The 18,920-nt window shown below is 39.6% G+C and overlaps 1 protein-coding gene across 1 annotated transcript; it reads left to right on the forward strand.

Moving 5' to 3' along the window:
* Nucleotides 1-5,627: 5,627 nt before the first annotated feature.
* On the forward strand, nt 5,628-17,300 carry cchcr1 (coiled-coil alpha-helical rod protein 1). Its single transcript, XM_083927463.1, has 19 exons — nt 5,628-5,782; nt 6,805-7,108; nt 7,207-7,374; nt 7,495-7,612; nt 7,837-8,031; nt 8,158-8,330; nt 8,432-8,546; nt 8,752-8,862; nt 12,287-12,430; nt 12,528-12,638; nt 12,909-13,015; nt 13,147-13,259; nt 13,333-13,405; nt 14,590-14,708; nt 14,821-15,012; nt 16,264-16,365; nt 16,531-16,661; nt 16,747-16,894; nt 16,988-17,300. The coding sequence occupies exons 1-19, from the start codon at nt 5,713-5,715 to the stop codon at nt 17,116-17,118; spliced, it is 2,625 nt and encodes an 874-aa protein (XP_083783589.1). The 5' UTR covers nt 5,628-5,712; the 3' UTR covers nt 17,119-17,300.
* Nucleotides 17,301-18,920: the final 1,620 nt, after the last annotated feature.

Genomic DNA, 18,920 nt, shown 5'->3' on the forward strand with positions numbered 1-18,920 from the left:
TTTTGTATAATGCCCAGTGGCGATAGCTGTGATGCTGTGATTTATACATGATGTCTGTTTCAAGCTGGGTTAGCAGAGCAAGGAAAGCTTTTACAGAGAGGCCCACATGTAATGTCTATTGATGCTCATACAGGGAACAATCTGTTTGACACACAAAGTGGTTTTTCTAAAACATGGATGCATATGTAAATTCATGGAGATTTATATACTCATTCAAGCAAGTTTTTCTCATATGATAATGCATCCCAGTCACTTGTGGTTATATCATGGTCTTATACGACTACCAATGCTTAAAAAAACAAAAACAATAAACAATACATTTTTAATAAGGGCTTTTTTTCTGTGTGTGTGTGCTGGGCTTAGCAATATTACCCTTGTGGCATGTGAGGAGTTCAACAAGGAAGACATTTTAATTAAAGAGAAAATTTACAGTCCAGATATTTGCAGTCATGGACAGTTTCTTCACATGAACTCCATAAGTGTGGGCTGAGTCAGCTTGATTAGGGACAAAGATGAAGCTGTTTCCGTGTCCATGGGTGTGCCAGGATATCCATTGTCCTTAAGTGAGAATAAGAGAAAATATTTTCATTCTCTATAATAATAAAGAAGAATCACATCTAGACCTGACATGGGCCGAGGACTGTCAAGGGGACTGTTGTCATGGGAATGGTATTGTGAATGTCCACGGCCCATGCTTTGCCTGACTGGGCCCCGTGGCTGCCTGCAGGCCACCCAACACTCACCTATGAGCTCCTCTGCAGGCCTTGATTGAGGAGGGGATTTTTGGGCTGGACATTTGGAGGAATTTGGTAAGGCCATTGAACTTTCAGTCGTCAGTCCTTAAAGCACACCTTGATTAGATGACAATTCTCCCAATCCTGGACTATGATGACTTAATCTGCAGGTCAGCCTCCAGAAATCTCCTCAATAAACTATGAGAAATAGCCCTCTTCCATACAAACATTGGCTTTGTCACAGTTTCCCTCTTCTTCAACACTCACCTACAGAGTCTGTAATCTCTAATCAACTGGCCATCACTCAATACTAGGTGACAGATCCACTGGTATCAGTTCATCTACGGAATCACTGGCAAAACACCTCCATATCTCCACTCACTACTCAATATCTCCTACAGTAACTGCAATTTTACAAATTCATTACTACGGTCATTTCTTTAGACACAGTACATAAGTAGATCTCGCTTTGTCTAATGTTGTTTTTACTGCACTGGCTGTATTCATGTCTTATATTGACTTGCCTTAAGGCTTCTTGGTCAGGTCATCATTGTAATTGAGAACTAAAAGTAAAAAAAGAAATAAAATAAAAGTAAAACAACTACAGAGGGGACCAGTCCCAGCCTGGTCAGATGTGACATGAACTGATGAAACCTCTTGGATGAGAGGTGGAACGTCTTCCTAGACAAATAAATAAGAGAGGGGGTCACAGCAGCCACAATGGCAAATCGTGCAAACCCATTTTCAAACTTGACAATCATTTTGATCTCAACTACACACCTTTAATGATTTGTGACCATATCTTACACGGTTGGGACGCTATCGGCAACAAAATCTGTGAACAGACGGACAGACAGACATATAAACACCTGGCAACATACTCATAACCGCCTCTGTGGTTGTTCTTACTACTGTTGGTGTCTCCAGAGCCACATTTTGTCATGATGACACACAGGCTCACAAGGTGTAAACAATACCAGCGTCGCTGTCGCGGCTGGTAGAGGTTGAAGAAAAATGGCCAGATGGGTCAGGAAGCAATGCTGATCTGACAATGTAATGGTGGAAGGAAAACTTTGAGGAACTTGTAAATACGGATGGGAATTGATAAGATTTGATTGATAGCAATGCACATGTATCGATTCTGCTTGTCAGTCATATTCTTTATCATTTCTATTATTGATTGTCGGTGTGGAAAATAGTAAGCCTACACGCAACTGTTTTATTATCGCTGATTCTGAACACAGTGCAGATTAAATGAGAGAATGTTTGTAGAGCTCTCTCTTTTGGTTAGGTATTCAGGTTTTTCAAAGAAAAACTCTGCTATTCCTGCCCATGGCTCTAATGTTACTATAACGTTATTCTTTGGACCGTTTCTTCCTCTCCGCCATTAGTACTTCTCTTTGCAAGTTTCCAGCAGCGTAGGGATATGAGTTTGAAGTTATTGTTTTGCAATCTGCAGCTGTCAGAAAAAAACATGCCTGCGTTGATAAAATGAATTGATTGACTTGGAGGCATATGATTCCCAGTTCTCAAATTGATCCAGTTCTTGATTCCCATCCCTACTCATGAGATGAATTCAACTGATACAGAATAGATTGAACAAGATTGCTGTTACATGTAGCCAAAATAACCTTCTCTCGCAGCCTGTATGGACTCATCCTCGGATCTGGGTGAGAAGAAACTCGAGAGGGGCTAGGAATAGAAACGCTTCTGTCTCAAATTGAACAGAATCAGTTGAGCAGTCAGAATGCCTCCCCGGCACATCCAACCTTGGGGAGACCCTGGGGCTGACCTGGAGCACAATAAAGAGATTACATATCACATATGACCTAGGAAATCATTGGGGTCCCCCTTTTTATACAAGACAGGGTTGAGGAGAAAGATGTTTGTGCCATATTACGTTGGAGACAAACCTGTCACAATCTGCTGTCTGCCTTTGTCGCAGTGCCTTTGTTAGCTTTCATATGTGTGTTTCAAGCACTGTGGGCAGCGAATGTCCACCTTGATTAGCTCTCAAGTATCCTTCAAAGAAACAGAGCTGCATCTTAATTCAGCTCGTTTTCTGAAAAGGGTCAGTATTGCCTATGTTTTCTGGATTCCCAGTGGCTGCTTTGTTCTTCAGGACCTGCATGCAGTGTCTGTCGGGTGCTGAGAGGATATAGTACTAAAACGCCCAAATAATGCACAGCACTACGACTGTTCTCCTCCAAAAACCACTTCATATGTTATGGATATTTTACAAGGTCCACAGTCTTTCAAGCTGTACTGGCATCAGCTGTCTGTTTTGGCTATGTACCAGTTTTTTTTTAATACATCCTTTGCTGTTTCTTGAGGTCTTTATATAGCCACCTCCTCTATCCTTTAATTATTTTATGTTATTGTATTGTAAGGTTGTATTGATACATGTGATCATGTACTTAAATGAATCAAACTAAGATGCTTCGTTGTTCATTGAATACACCATAAATAGATTGGATTAGATTATATTAAACTTTGATGAACCCCAGGGGGAAAGTAGGTCATGGCAGCTGTAGAGAAGATAATATACTTTAGGTAAGAGCAAACAGAAATGGCTGCTGAAGATACTGGAGAAAAATAACACAAGGTTATAGTGATTATTATAATCTTCATCGAATTTACTGCCAATCATATAACAAGCAATAGATGCAGTCCTTCATTCCAAGGTGAGCTAATGTTTACATTTTATAGATTTACAGCACAAACGCAGTGTGTGCAAAATGTGCATCACTGCAGATGGTGCAATGTAATCACACAGAAATCTGTCAAAATGTGCAAATCTACATTATTCATATACTGATACTTTTACAGATAGAGGTAACATATTTATAGATGCACCTCATACCACACATTCAATTACACACCCAAAGCACCAGTAACCATTCAAAGCTGCACTTATTTGCTGTCCCAACGGCATGCTGTTCTCTCTTTTCTGCAGGCCTGGAAATCTAATGCAGAAACGGTCTAGTTGTCAGAAACCCCTGGGATTTCTTGAGGTGAGGGAGTCCCAGGCATAATAATCTCTCTCAATATCTCAATGATATCTGGACAAATGTGCCTCATGGAACCACCTTCAGAAGAATAAAGTTGTACATTCCACATTACTAATTTGGATATAAATATGTTTCATTATTCCCATTGACCTGCTACCATAGAATAACATGCCAATCAAACTCCCACCTCTGTGTAACAAAGACTCTGTGTCAATGGACTTTTGTTGTCCTGATTTGCTTCTATCAGATAAGCTAGTACCCAGGTTCCGTACTGGACCACCTCCATCCACCCCTGACAAACTGAGGGCCAATGCAGGGTTCTTCTTCTTCTTCTTCTTCTTTGCGGTTTTACGGCAGCCGGCATCCAAAAGTTGCATTGCTCCCACCTATGGGACTAGCACCTTAGTGCTCTGTATTCTACTATACAGCCCAGTGTCTTTTAAGAATCTGAAAAAACAGATTCACATCCCCTCCTGCTTGAGCCCACTTCCAAAATACTTTAAAGAGAAACTTCATTTAATCCAATTTTTTGCAATTGTCTTAGAAGGTCTTGTCTTTGGCGATCATGATTTCTGCAAGACATCAAAACATGTTGTACTGTCTCAGGTTCCAGACAGGAACAGAAGCCACTCTGGTGTTTCCCTAGAATAAACAAAGTGCTGTTCAGATACGTGTGACCAATTCTCAATCTAGAAATAATAACCTCTTCCTTACGTCTTAACCCCCCTCTTTTGCAGATGTTAACTGAACCAGTTACCCTACTTGATGATGCGAATAGGTGCCTTCCTTTGTTTTCTTGCTCCCAGAGCTGCTGCCATTTTAAGGTTTCCTGCCAAACTATACTTTTACCCTCTGCCTTTGATAAATTTATGTTGACCCAGTTAAACATATTTCCTCCAATGCCTAACATATGCATTTTGATTAAAAGGCCCTCTACCCATAGCATATCATATGCTTTTTCCACTTCTAAAAATACTGCCACAACAGTCTCTTTCTTTACCTGTGCTTTTCTGATTTCGTCCTCAAGACATATGACTGAATCAATAGTACTTCTCCCCTTTCTAAAACCACTCTGACAACTAGTCATCACCCCCCTCTCTTCGATAAAGTGCATTATCCTTCCATTCACCAACCTTTCCATTAAGCTACCTAAGTGAGAAGTTAGAGCTATTGGCCTATAATTAGCTGGATTACTAGCATCTTTTCCTGGTTTTCTTATTGGAACAATAACTGCCTCCTTCCATCCTGGAGGGATCTTTCCTTCTTCCCATACTTTATTAAATAAATGTAAAACCTTCTGAATTCCTGTTTCACTTAAATGTCCTAACATGCTATAACATATTTCATCTTTGCCAGGAGCAGAGTTCTTACACCTACCCAAAGCATTTCTTAACTCTCTCATTGTGAATGGAACATTATATTCATCCTCTGTTTTGTCTTTTGAATAATCTCAGTATATAGACTCCTTGTTTCTTCCTCTGATAAATTACTTGAACTATGTACCTTACTCAGTGTGTTCACCATCAATGCAGGGTTCTTGCAGTGGAGGCGAGATGTAAAGGCAGCCCGAAGGTGAACACCCTGCAAGACATAGCTCAGGAAAAATAAAATACCTACATCTCGTTGACTCGTTCCTTCCTTCCACTTTCCCGTGATGCACTGCGCGGTTGTTGAGGGAGTTATGTTCGATGAAACATGCCATTTATATTAACTTTATAAACATGCATAATTGTCAGGCTGCTTTAGGAAGTTGCAGTTTAACAGATACGCCAACCGAAAAGTTGGCTAGTTAGCTCAAATAGCCCAGGCCAAGAGCTCCTCCGCTTACCGTTGTAACCCGTAACTAAGGCAACCACGACTGACGTGACTCGCGGGAGAATAAAGGCGAAAAGAGCAAGCAAACAACCCCGGACTGTTTTCATGTTTACGCTACTTTATGACCTCCAGTGATAGCTTATGCGTTGAACATGGATAGACATAACGTGGGCAATGAAAGACTCATAGTACCCACTGACTTTACCTCACCAGCACTTCCGAGTAAGTTTCTTGTTCTAGCCACATTTTGGGTTTATATTGTGTCCTAACTTCAAGCAAATGTTCAAGGTAATGCTAACTTAGCTAACGTTAGACCAACAATGTTACCCCGCTAACTTAACACTCAAAACTAAGTTAGTCTACATTTGTCAGCTTAAACGTTAACATATTATTACAAGTAAGTTATTGTATTTAGGGGACGGGAGTTGTCATGGGTATCGTGGTAACTTTCTTGAAAGTCCAGTAGTAATGTAATTATTGGATTGTTACTGTGAATCATTTATTAATTCATTAATTTATCGTTTATTTGAGAAGGATATATACAGTGTATATAGACAAACAGAGAACAGCTAGCCAATGCAAGTATCATAATGCCTATAGTGGATGCTAATTTGCACCACACGTCCCTAGAACAGCTTTTGTGAATGAATAGATTAAAACAAATGAGGTAAAAAGAAGGTAAACAGTACAATAAAGCACAAGGTAAAAAAAAGATGAGGTTAAAACAGTGAGGTAAAAAGAAGGTAAACTGAGTGCAGCGTGAAACAAAAAAGCACAAGGTAAAAAGAAGATCAACCAAGTACAAAAAGACACAATAAAACACATTGAGTAGTAACATACAGTAGCTACAGACAACTAGACATGAGTACAAGTTTGTTGCTGAATAACCAGGATTTGGTAACTCTCTTTAAAACTCTCCTTGCAGTAAATTTTAAGTGATCAGGTAGCAAGTTCCAGGACTTTGCTCCTTTCACAGAAAAAGCTGTCTGAGCAAAATATGTTTTGCAGAATGAAACTTTACAGTTGCCACTTGAAGCTCCTCTGATGGATCCGCTGCAGCTCTGTAGTCCCTTAATGTATTTGCAGAGAGGCCGAGGAGCAAGTCCATATAAACATTTAAACACAAGCTTTACATAGTGGAAATCAATAAAGTTTGATATAACATTGGCAGACGACTAACGTTAAAAGAAAGTGAGCCTAGTTAAGGCATGCACACAGATAAACATTTTTTTAATTTTATGTAGGGAATATTCAGGAGGACCTGGTACCCCCATCGCATTTCGCATCAAGCGTCCAGTCTGCTGGAGCGCTCAGAGGCATTCAAATCACAGGGCCACCACCACCCATCTCCTGGATAAACCCAGGCATAACTTCAGTACCTTCAGTACTATCAGGGGATCCCAGTCCTACCAATCCATGGCTCGCCATCACTCAGGCCCAACAGGAAATCTTGGAACTGAGGAAGGAGAATCAGAGGATCATAATGTTACAAGGAGATGGCATAAGAGGAAGGATGCCTGTGGATCCCCCCTCCGACCATAGGGCAAGGTATCCCACAGTTTGTTTTATATTTCAGAAATACCATTATTGTCTGTCAGTTACGTGGCATATTGGGTACATGAATAGCTCCTCTTCCTCAAACTCAGATTTGCAGAGAGAAATGAGCAGTGGTCTAGATGGGAGTCAGAGTGGCGTCTGGAGGCAGAGAAACACAAGGCTGAAGCAGAGAGGTTGAAGGGGCAGATGGAGGCACTTAAGGAGACTGCAGGGAGACACAGAGAAGAGATGAGAGACAGAGACACTACCCTGAACAGGTAGATATGCACATGTTATGCAATTTAGTTATTTTACTTTTTATTTGTAACTAAACATTTCAGAGATAAATGATGAATCATTTTGAACAAACCTAACACAGAACAACCTCTGTACAACAGACAGACACATGAGTTGGAAGCAATGCATGAAGAGCTACTTAAGGCTAAGGCTGAACTCAGCCAAATCCGAATGGAGCTTACTCACAGCTGTGCACAGAAGGAGAAAATAAGCTCACAGGTAATGCTATTTACTAACAAAACATTTCATTTCAACATTGATGTTGTGGACCAAGATCTCCTGAGAGTTACTGACATCTTGTAACTCATTTTCTCAGTTTGTAGTTTGATACCTTTAAGATATTGTTGTTGTCTTAATAATAGCTTACAGTCACCTAACATTTTTGATTTAGCAAGTTTCACTATGATTAGTATGAAGATTCTTAACATCTTTGTTTCTTGCAGCTTGAAAGACTAAAGAGAGAGTCTGGTGAGGAAATTACAAAGCTGAGGAGGGATTTAACAAGGAGCAAAGAGGAAGCCCAGGAGGTCGCTCTGAAGGCAGAAATGGACAGGTTACATTCTGAAGAGGAGGCCAAACAGCAGACCCTTAGACTGTCAAAGCAATTGGAGGAAATGCAGAAAAAGCAGGAGGTGGAGGTGTGTGGCAAATATCTGCAAGGAAATTTTAACCATCATAAACTTAGTACATACTTATTTCAGTAATTTCAGTGAAATCATGATAACATGTCAGTAAGATTTCACATCATTATTTGTGTCTGAAAGCACTTTCAGCTGCAACAGTTAAATACTTCCCACTACGACGAGGTGGGTGCAGCAAGAAAAACAAACTGTGAGCTACAGGACAGACTTCAATCGATGGCTTCAGAAGTACTGCAGCTAAAAAGCACTCTGATGGAGGTATCTACTGAGAAAGATGGGCTGAAAGAACATTTAAGGTGCCACATTAAATCTAAAGACTAGAGAGAGCTAAACATTTAAAGTACTTTGTAATAAGATTCACTGACTTTTTTGGGGGGTGTTGTTGTTTATTTTTCAGCCAAATGGGACAAGCTTTTGAGACACAATCGACAACGCTGCACAGCCTCAGAAATTACATCGGTCAGCTTGCCCCAGAGAAAGGAGAGAAGGAACAATTAAATGAAGCTGTTGAGGTGAAGACAGTTTATACAGTATTGATTGCAATCTGCCTGCTGTAAAGTAATTGCATGGGGGAAAAAAATGTAATATCTTTTTCTTTTTAGCAGGTTAAAGAAAGAATTGTCGGTCAAATGAGTGTTAAATTTACGAGTTAACATGTATAACAATTCATCCCATTCTGTATACTTTTAAAAAACGGAAAATATGTCCATTTTATAGCGACTGAACAAAGAGAAAGCAGCTCTTCAGATGACCACAGAGCTTCTGACAGTCAGGTTTAAATCTGTGAGTGAGATACTCACCCTCCAAGAAGAGAAAATAGTAAAGAAGGTGAGTGTGACATAGTAATGCATGATACGAGCGAATGCTGATAACACATGGGCCCTCATTTATCAAACGAACGTACGGCAGAAAAACGTGCGTACGACCATTTCCTGGCAAACTCCGGCATTTATTAATTTGGACGCGAGCGGGAGCTACGATCAAATCTCACGTCTGGTCTGAGGTCGTGTACGCACATTTCAGCCTGTTTATTTGAGGTGCAGCACAGCAAAATCTGGCTAAAAATAATTTACAAACCTCAGCTGTCATTAAGCATAAGCAGTCACATATTAAGAACAGATCAAAACGGATTCTTAAAACGAATAAAAAAAATTTAAATTGTGGTTGGAGCAATTGATTGTAGGCCTACTCATGTGCGTCTGAAGGCACCATCCATCAATCATTACGCATTCATCAATCGCAGAAACTACCACTCGATAAATGTACAGGTGATTTGTGATGCCAAGCTGTCGCTTTTAAACGTGGTGGCCAGGGGGGGACACACGATTCTTTTATATTTCAAAACAGCTCCGCTCCAGCCCCCCGCGACCCCGACAGGGACAAGCGGTTGAAGATGAATGAATGAAAAGGAAAGCGCACTGCAGAGCCAAAGTCATCTCCTCGGTTAGTGGCTACCCTCGATAAATTGCATTAAAGCAAACAAGGTATCAGATGATTAACATCTTGGAATGGTTCTTCGAGACGACAAAGGTTATCCTCTAACGGAATACCTAATAACCCCGCTGGCGAACCCCGCTACAGAGCAGGAGCGCAGGTTCAGCAGTGCACACACACGCACACACGGGTCACAGTGGAGCGCTGCTTCGGGTTGACTGCCTCCGTTATTCTTTTCCATACAGCTTTTTTATGTGCCCCTTTTATTCCACTCTTAATACTGCCAAAAAGCACATCTTTATTTTGCTCTATGTCGGATGTCAGGATGCCGATCTCTGTGTCGGAAAAGTTTCTTTTCTTCCCTGTCTTCCTTATCTCTTTGTTTGACCTCAGTGGGCGAGGCCTCCGAACCAGGAATATTTAAGGGCGTAATATGTTAATGACGATCGAATTCATTCGTACGCTGAGATTGGTCCGATACGAATGTTTCATAAATCACACGTGAGTCCTGTCCCACGACCAATTCTGCGCTCAGATCTGCGCCCGTTTTTCACGCAAGATTGATAAATGAGGGCCATGGTGAGGTGGCTTGCAGGCTTCCTATGGAGATCCAACAGCTATCTATCATTGTGTATTGTTGTCTTTAGGCTGTATCTCAAAATATGAAGTATGGATGCATTTCATGGACTATGAAGATGCTCCCGCAAACTATTTTCCATAGCTGACCACAGGGTTTAGGATTGATGAAGGAGCTGCACTTGACATGATTGCAAAGCCCTGCAAGAGTAATTCAGTTGGTTGAACATTTCACCTGAGGTGTTCTATCCAAATGTTTTGTAAATACAATATGACAGTATCTTTTTGACTTCTTGTTTTATTTTTGGAGTGCAGTTGTGGTTAGTTTGGAATAATTGTCAACTTGAAGGTTGTTTGAGATGGGTAGTCGTCCTGATTACTCTGCTCAAGTTCGGGGCCTTCCACATACTTCTGTGTGTGAATCAGTCCAAAACAGTGCCATAAGATATCCACCAAAGTTAGCTATAGTCGGTGACATTGGTTGGGAACCATGTGAGGCTTTCTGGAAGATATGTATAGCACATTTATAGAATTGGGAGTCTGAGATGTGAACTGTTGGATTAAAGCCTGCCACTGGCTGCCTATTTGGCCACGACGATTGTGATTGGTTGAAAGAAATACGAACCAGCCAGAATGTTTTTTTGCTCTGTACCAGAATGTTAACTTGTGCAGCCAAACTGTGGAGACAAATGCAAAACTATGGAATCAGTTAATAGATATGGCTGAAAGCAGGCTGACAACAAAGATATTTATATCTACAAACAAATGACTGGTTCTTTGTCAGCAGATGTGTGCACATTATTCTCTTAACTATGGGTTTGGTGGGGCATTCCCCAATTTCGAAATGCTCAACATTTGTATGTTCAGAGGAAATGTGTTGACTCGGTATAAGGAGAAATGGGCTGATGATTTGTGGACTAAACCAAAACTGTAAATTTAGGATGATAAAATATGGACATTGCACTTAGAATTATGTTGTTTATAATTTCTAAAAAGCAAATATGCAAATATGTGCCCAGCTGAGATATTTTTTTGGTATTTTACCACTTACTGTTGAAACTGGACAGGATGTCCGCCTGGAAGAAGAAAACTTTGACTGATAAATAAAATGTCAACTTGTTTTCTTTTGCCCCTTTTATTGGAAACTGTGCAATACTTTTTTTTAGTAAGATAAAAACAGATTTATTTTATAATTATGGGTGATGGACAAGATTGAGTTGTTTTGGTTTTTTTTTACATATGAAACATTTAGCTGGTAGGTACTTGGAGAAAACAGGTGATATGAGGGAAAAATCCCTTTATCAGATAAACTGTATTTTTGTAACAATTCTTTCAGTGTACATGCAGTCTTTCATTTGAAACCTATTATTTCAAATATTTTATTTGAAAGAATATAGTAGGACTTTCTAACATAGATATTTATTGTTGATTATTTTTCTTTTGTGTATATACTGTGTGTGTGTGTATATATATATATATATATATATATATATATATATATATATATATATATATATATATATTACCGGAAGATGTATGTTTTGTACAGTGATGGTGTTTTGTAATCCCATGTGGGAAGAGCCAGATGTTTGACATAAGACATAATAAGATAAGTTAAATAAGATATTATCTTTTTGATCCCACACTGGGCAAATTCATGTGTTACATAGAATAGGCTACAGCTATATTACCATTGAAAAGAATAAAATATACACGCCCTTTAACTGTATTGTACAGATGTGTACATGCAGTGTGTTTGCACAGAAAGGACACGACACTCAAATTAAACTAAACTAACTAATTAGCTTGCTAATTAACTAACTATTCTTTAGATGTAGGAGGGGGTTAGACAGCCACTGCGTAGTGACGCATTTGAGAGCAGAGACTTTAGAAAACTCTTCTCTGATGGTTTGTGAATATAGTATGAAAGGAAAAGGCAGTCATTGTTTAGGAAAGCTATGGAAAACATCAAGGCTAATTTGTATGCATTAATTGTGTGTGTGTGTGTGTGTGTGTGTGTGTGTGTGTGTGTGTGTGTGTGTGTGTGTGTGTGTGTGTGTGTGTGTGTGTGTGTGTGTGTGTGTGTGTGTGTGTGTGTGTGTGTGTGTGTGTGTGTGTGTGTGTGTGTGTGTGTGTGTGTGTGTGTGTGTGTGTGTGTGTGTGTGTGTGTGTGTGTGTGTGTGTGTGTGTGTGTGTGTGTGTGTGTGTGTGTGTGTGTGTGTGTGTGTGTGTGTCTCAATAGACCTCAACAGACCCACTTGTGAAGAATGGATCTGAAGGCTTAGAAGTGCTTCAGCTCTGGAGAGACAAAGTGTTCAAGTTATGTGTCCAGCTTCGCTCAAAGGACATTGAACTAAGAGGAGAGAAGGATGAACTTCTGTCAAAAGTATGAAAACCATCATCTATTAATATACCACAGTACAAGTCTCTCCACTGTGTGTTAAACTGTATTTTAAGTGTGGTGCTGTACTGCTGTGTTTTAGGTGAGATTTATAGAGCAGCAGCTCCAGCAGGAGCAGCACCGGGCTACTGTGCTCCAACACAGTCTAGATGACAGGATAGCTGAGCTGGAGCTGGAGAGAGTGGAAAAAGAGGTTAGTACCAGAGCAAGTGATGCTATTTACGCAGCTGTCTGAAAGTTTGATGATGCACAATAGATTTGGGCCTGCTTAGAAAAGTGATAAACACTTTTTACCACAGCAGAGGATGCTGACTATATTAAAACTTTGCTAGGTTCCAAGAGCAGTTGAGGTTTTAAGAACAGCAGCTGAGCCAAAGACATTCAAAACTGAGTATCATAGTCGTGTACGATACTGTATTTTAATCTGTAATAATCAATAATAGATGTGTGATTTTCTTCCCAGGCACTGAAAGACGACTTGGCCCAGGAGCGAAAGGAAAACTCACAGCTAAAATCACAGAGCCAGAAAGAAGAGGCAGAACTGAAAATCCTGACAGAGGCAGTGCATAGGTAAACACGTTTATCTGAATGAAAAAAATAAAATAATAGAAGGAACAAAAAAAAAAGCAATTGCTTTTGCCATTGTTCAAAGTTTGATTACGGTTAATGCTGTATTTTACACATTTTGGCGTACCTCACAGATTCAGTCTGGCATTTGAAAGCAAAGTGGCAGGAGTGGACGCAGCTCAAGCAAGACTCAACATTTTGACCCAGAGGCTAACTTTTGCTAAAAGACGCGTGGAGACAATCCAAGGTGCAGTGATACTGGAGTGATGAATTGCATACTTCTGGTAAAGAAAGTATGTCACAAGGTTTTTGTTTTTCAGGTTTGATCATGAGGAGGGTGGCTCTCCAGAAAGTACAGCAGGCCAGTAAACAGACAGAACCAGCTGCTGACAGGTATTTGATTTTTACACGATGAATGCATCTAGACAGACATGATAAATGCTGAATGCATGATAAATAATTTAGTGTGTGTGTGTGTGTGTGTGTGTGTGTGTGTGTGTGTGTGTGTGTGTGTGTGTGTGTGTGTGTGTGTGTGTGTGTGTGTGTGTGTGTGTGTGTGTGTGTGTGTGTGTGTGTGTGTGTGTGTGTGTGTGTGTGTGTGTGTGTGTGTGTGTGTGTGTGTGTGTGTGTGTGTGTGTGTGTGTGTGTGTGTGTGTGTGTGTGTGTGTGTGTGTGTGTGTGTGTGTATTTTTCAAAAATATTTTTGAATATGTGTGCTTTGGAAGAGGTCTTTACAATGGGGGTGTTTCATTAGTCTGTAACTACCGACCAGCTATATGTTTTAATGAATTGATCACAATAATTTACTATGTAATGGCAAAAATGATGCCAAATGCACAATGTGGATAATCCAGAGCCTAAAGTAATGTCTTAAAAGTGCTTACATATTTTGATTAACAGCCCCCAAACCCAAAGAACTCAAATTTAGATGTGGGATGAAGAATGTCAAGCATCTTTTTGCATTTTTTAAGATGTAAACAACAGATGTTTTAGTACTTTTACTTGTTAAGTGATTGAAATGAGAAGAAAACCCAAAGAACTCAAATTTAGATGTGGGATGAAGAATGTCAAGCATCTTTTTGCATTTTTTAAGATGTAAACAACAGATGTTTTAGTACTTTTACTTGTTAAGTGATTGAAATGAATCATTACTGGTCAGATATGGAGTGCTTTAATTATGAGACTATTCATTTTATTTCAAAACCTTTCAGCACTAATTAAAATAATTAACACAAAATATTATTATACGTTTAATGTTTATATTGTCGAAATAAAGGCACATTGCGTTACAAAACATGCACAAAAAACAAGAAGTGGTCAAACATGAAAATATTTGTTTTCATCCTTGTTAGGTTGGAAATGGGGTAGGGTATTATGTTTGAAATCAATAAAGTGATATTAATGCTGATATAATAATATGCGTGTTTCTGATATCAGGCACGATATCAAATTATGACATTTGAATGCAAAGCCTTTTTTGCCACCTTTGTTGTACAGCCTGCTGTTGCTTTTCCACCTCTCTGCTTGACTTTCTGCTCTTTTATTTGCTCTTCCATCTTGTCTGTGTTTCCCTGCAGCATCGCAAACCTCCAGACAGAGCTTAGTTTGGTGTGTGAAGAGAGAGACAAGCTCACACAGGAGCTCAAAAGAACCCCGGAGCTCATCGTGAAAGCTCTGGCTGATCTAAAAGAACAGTGTGAGCATCTTTACCACAAAACCTTTATTATATTACATTATCTGTTTATTTATTTGATGTCCATGTTTTGTCAACGTATGTGTCTCAGTTTACCTTCGTACATCCTCCTCAGATGAAAGCAAACTGAGGCTGCAGCAGCAGCAGGCGCTGGAGCAGAACTGGGAGGAGATTCGGCAGGCTGTGGCTGGCAGAGAGGAGGCCGAGCAGAGCCTGCAGCAGATTCAGGCCCAGCTGGAGGAGACCAAGGTCAACCTGGAGAAACTCCGCTCCGAGCTGCTCAGCCAGCAGGAGCTCAGCAAACGTGGTGAGGCAGCGGCTACCTTGAGCCCCATGACTGTTTTTCAGCCCTGACTTATCAAGAGAAAGCTCACCGAAAGGAGAAAGCTCACTGAGAAATGCCCTTCGTCAACGCCTCCACATATCCACACCTGGCCACTCCGGTCTACTCTGTAGCTTCACTGGAGCAGTTAGGGATTAAGTGACATGCTCAAGAGCACCTTGACTGTAGTCGATCAGGGAGAATTTCCATACTACGTTTTTCCCCCAGTAGGTTCAAGGATTAAACCTGGCCACTTGGGAAACTTCTTAGGTTTAAACCTGCATTTAGGGACAGGGACACAATTTTTTGAAATCTTTCTTAAAACAATATTCAGGCAGCTTATATGTAAATTGAAACCGGGTTTGCTTTCTGTAATATGGATTTTGTCCTCATCACTGACATTGAAAGTGCTTTAAGGGAGGGATATTCTAATGACCAGATTAAACAACAACCAAAACCTGTTTCAATGTTAATTTGGGAACCTAACTTTTGTTTTGAGACAGACATGAAAAATTGTAAAAAAAAAAAGTTGTAAACACAGCTGGCATATTGTCACGTTTTACGTTTGTTCACGTTTTACCATGTTCACACACATCCAGCAGTAGCAACATTAGCATTCACCGGTTGTTGGGTTTGTGTTTACCTAATTAATGTTAGTCCAATATTCTCTCTACCTTTAGCGATGTCTTACTCTACACCTACTCCTGAGGGAAATACTTGTCTCTTTAACTTATAAACTCTCCACCATGTTCACCAGCTAATTTTGTCTGTCTGTCGTTTGGTGCCGGATATGTACCATACAGTCAGTGAAACAAAACAGTAAAGTTGTGGGCCAAAAAACCCCCAAAATCAATGACCTGAAAGTAGAGGGGATCTGTAGATTCAGGCGATCATTTTCTCTGTGGGTTTGTTATTATGATTAACTCCTTTCATATACATGACAATGTAAAAATATTTATTATATGTGCTTTAATTGATGCAAACATCAAAACACACTGTTGGGTTTGATTTCCTTTAAATTCCAAGTCTTAACTTGCTTCACTGTATATACCTGTGTCTTTATTTAAAGAAAAGATGAACATTTTTGTCACAAGCTAGGTCTTGATGTCTGTGAAAATCTGCAGATGCAATAAAATCCAGTTTATTCCCAGAAGTACGTACAAATACAGCATAAGACTTTGTTAATCAGTATGAGAGACTGTATTGAGCAATGGTGCATTTGTTTTTCCTTTTCAGCCCTGCAGGAAAGAGTGTCTGAGATTGAGGACTGCTGTGCTGAGAAGCTGAGAGAGATGGAGGTTCAAGTCAATACTGCCAGGAGAGAGCACACCAAAGCAGGTAGCAGGATTAGCACCATGCCACCTCAGCCCACAGCAGCCAAACAAACAGGGATGAAGTCATATCTGTAATGCGGACTGCAATCTAATATGATTGGAATTGTTTGCACAGTGTATAGGGGCATTTCCCCTGTGGCTTTTGATCCGCCTGTTTTGTCTCTGGCAGTTATGACTTTGCGACAGTTTGAGAAAGAGGCAGCAAGGAAACAGGATGAGATGAGAGAAATCCAACAACACACAGTGAGGGAAGTCCAGAATAAACAACTGAAGGAGACAGTGAAAGAAAAACTACTGCTGGTAAGACTTTTTTTAAAAAGCAGTTGTGGAACATGTTGTCTCTTCATTTCTGCTGATGACCTCCTATGACCTGAATCTGTTGCAGGCCACTGTTGCTGAGAGAGGGCTGACAAGTGAGTATAGAAGAGGTCCCACAACAGCTCTACAAAACTCTGCTGCTACCAGAGAACATGGAGAAAAACCCTTAGGGAGTAGTTGCTCTGTGGGGACAAAAGTCCAAGTACCTGCAGACGGTAAGTAGTGTCCTAACTGCTAATGCATCAGACCCCTCTAACATTTACACAGAAATGACTGATCTAACCAATGGCCTGTCTGTTTCCTGTCAGGGAGACTCATGTCTGTTTTGGAGGCGCTCCATTCTCTCAGTGCTGCTGTGGTAAACAGCTCTGAAGACTCTGCGGAGGATGAGGGACAGAACGACAGCGTGGGACTATCCACAGGCAGTCTGCACAGCTGATACCTGATGATGACTCACTGGAGCCAATGAACGCACCTTTCATTTGTACAAAAGGTGGGAAAACCTAGTCAGTGGAAATGATTAGTTTGAGCCAAACATCAGATGTGCATGCATGTCATGTTGCTACTGGGTCTATAAGAAGGATGATAGCTATCTAGTGTAGACCCAGTACGCTTGAAGTTTCTAAAATTATTTCAATGTGTTTACTGGGTCTGACCCCAGGATTACTTTTAATTACAGGGAATACTGGAAATACATTGATGGAGTATTTACCTCAAAAACCAAAGTGAAATCAAGAATTTTAGATAGTACAGACTATGTGCCATGCTTTCATTGATTTTACTTATGATATTTACTTTTAAAATGTACTACATATAGAATAATATAATGTATGTTTATGACAAATACTGGACAGACTGTTGTCTTCAACAAATACAAATATGTGACTAGATCTTTCAGTTTCAGTAAGCTTTTTATCAGATGGCAAATAAAAAAAAATATATATAACTGTACTCATCCTGTTCTGAAGTCTATTCTGTTGACTTTGTTCCTAGAAGTTTAGGAGTAATTGTTTGTTCTACAGAAATGTGTCTCTTACTTTTCGGTGTGAGTTAATAAAGTATTTCATATTGCATTTCTCTGGCTTATTTTGAGAAGTATCAATGAAGGATTGATATGAATCCTAATTCACTACTCATTGCTAATTTACAGTAGCAAGGTCAAACCCCATATACAGAAGAGCAACTAAGATATCTGCTTTAAAGTAAGTTAGATCTTTCAATAAAATAAGATTTTAGCATTTATATGTTAAATTAAAAATATAAAATAAAATAAAATTTATATTTAGCTGAGATTGTGGACTTTTGTTATGATGATGCAGGTTTTAATGTGATTGCTGCATCTGCCCTGTTACTCTATATATTACATGGGGACAGTTGGGAAGACCTGTATGCTTTCATGTTGAAAATAATCAATAGTTTCTATTTGAGGTTGCTTTATAGAGGTCAATTTTATAATGACTCTGCAATCATAGGATGGATGATGATAAACATTGTGATGAACCAGATAATTGTGCTATTTGTCATGTTGTCATAAGTGCTAATAAATTTTGCAATAGTTCAAAGTTTCAAGCCTCTAGGTAAAAATCTCTCACTGAGAACCGAGGTAGAGTAGAGAGAAAATAGAGTAGGGCAGTGTAGACTTTATTATTATTTTCAAACCCCATCAAAAATAATTTGCAGGGACACATTCATTGCTGAAGAGGTGATTCATCACGGCAAACAGAGGATAAACGCATCAAATTCGATTTTTTTTAAAAATAATATTGTATTTCAGCAGAGCACAGTTGCTTATATCTGCTGCTTAAGAGTTTACAACAGCACAATGCCATTTGAATTGTATTGTGGGGGGGGGGGGTTGATTAGTCAAAATTTACATGCATCATGATAGAATGTTATATGTTATTATTCCCTCTTTGACCACCTGTGTTGTGTGATGTATTTTAGATCACATCATGCATTTAACATCATATATTCAAGTGAGAAGCAGTGTCATCAGTATACTGTGATATTGATAATTGTGAGCCATAACAGCAAATGTTCAAGTTGCCCTACTGCGAAAGAAAAATAATTATGTAAAGCGAATCATGTGTCCTCATGTGCAGTTTAAAACCAGCAGGGGGCGATGTTGTCAAAGGTGAGAGTAGCACATACAGTGATGTCCAGCACTGCTTTTGGCTATACTTTGTAAAGTGCAGTTTTTCATTGGGATATTATTAAAGAGGGTGAAGAGCAATATGCTTT

The sequence above is a fragment of the Echiichthys vipera genome (assembly GCF_963691815.1).
Source record: "Echiichthys vipera genome assembly, chromosome: 14".
Classification (NCBI taxonomy): domain Eukaryota; kingdom Metazoa; phylum Chordata; class Actinopteri; order Perciformes; family Trachinidae; genus Echiichthys; species Echiichthys vipera.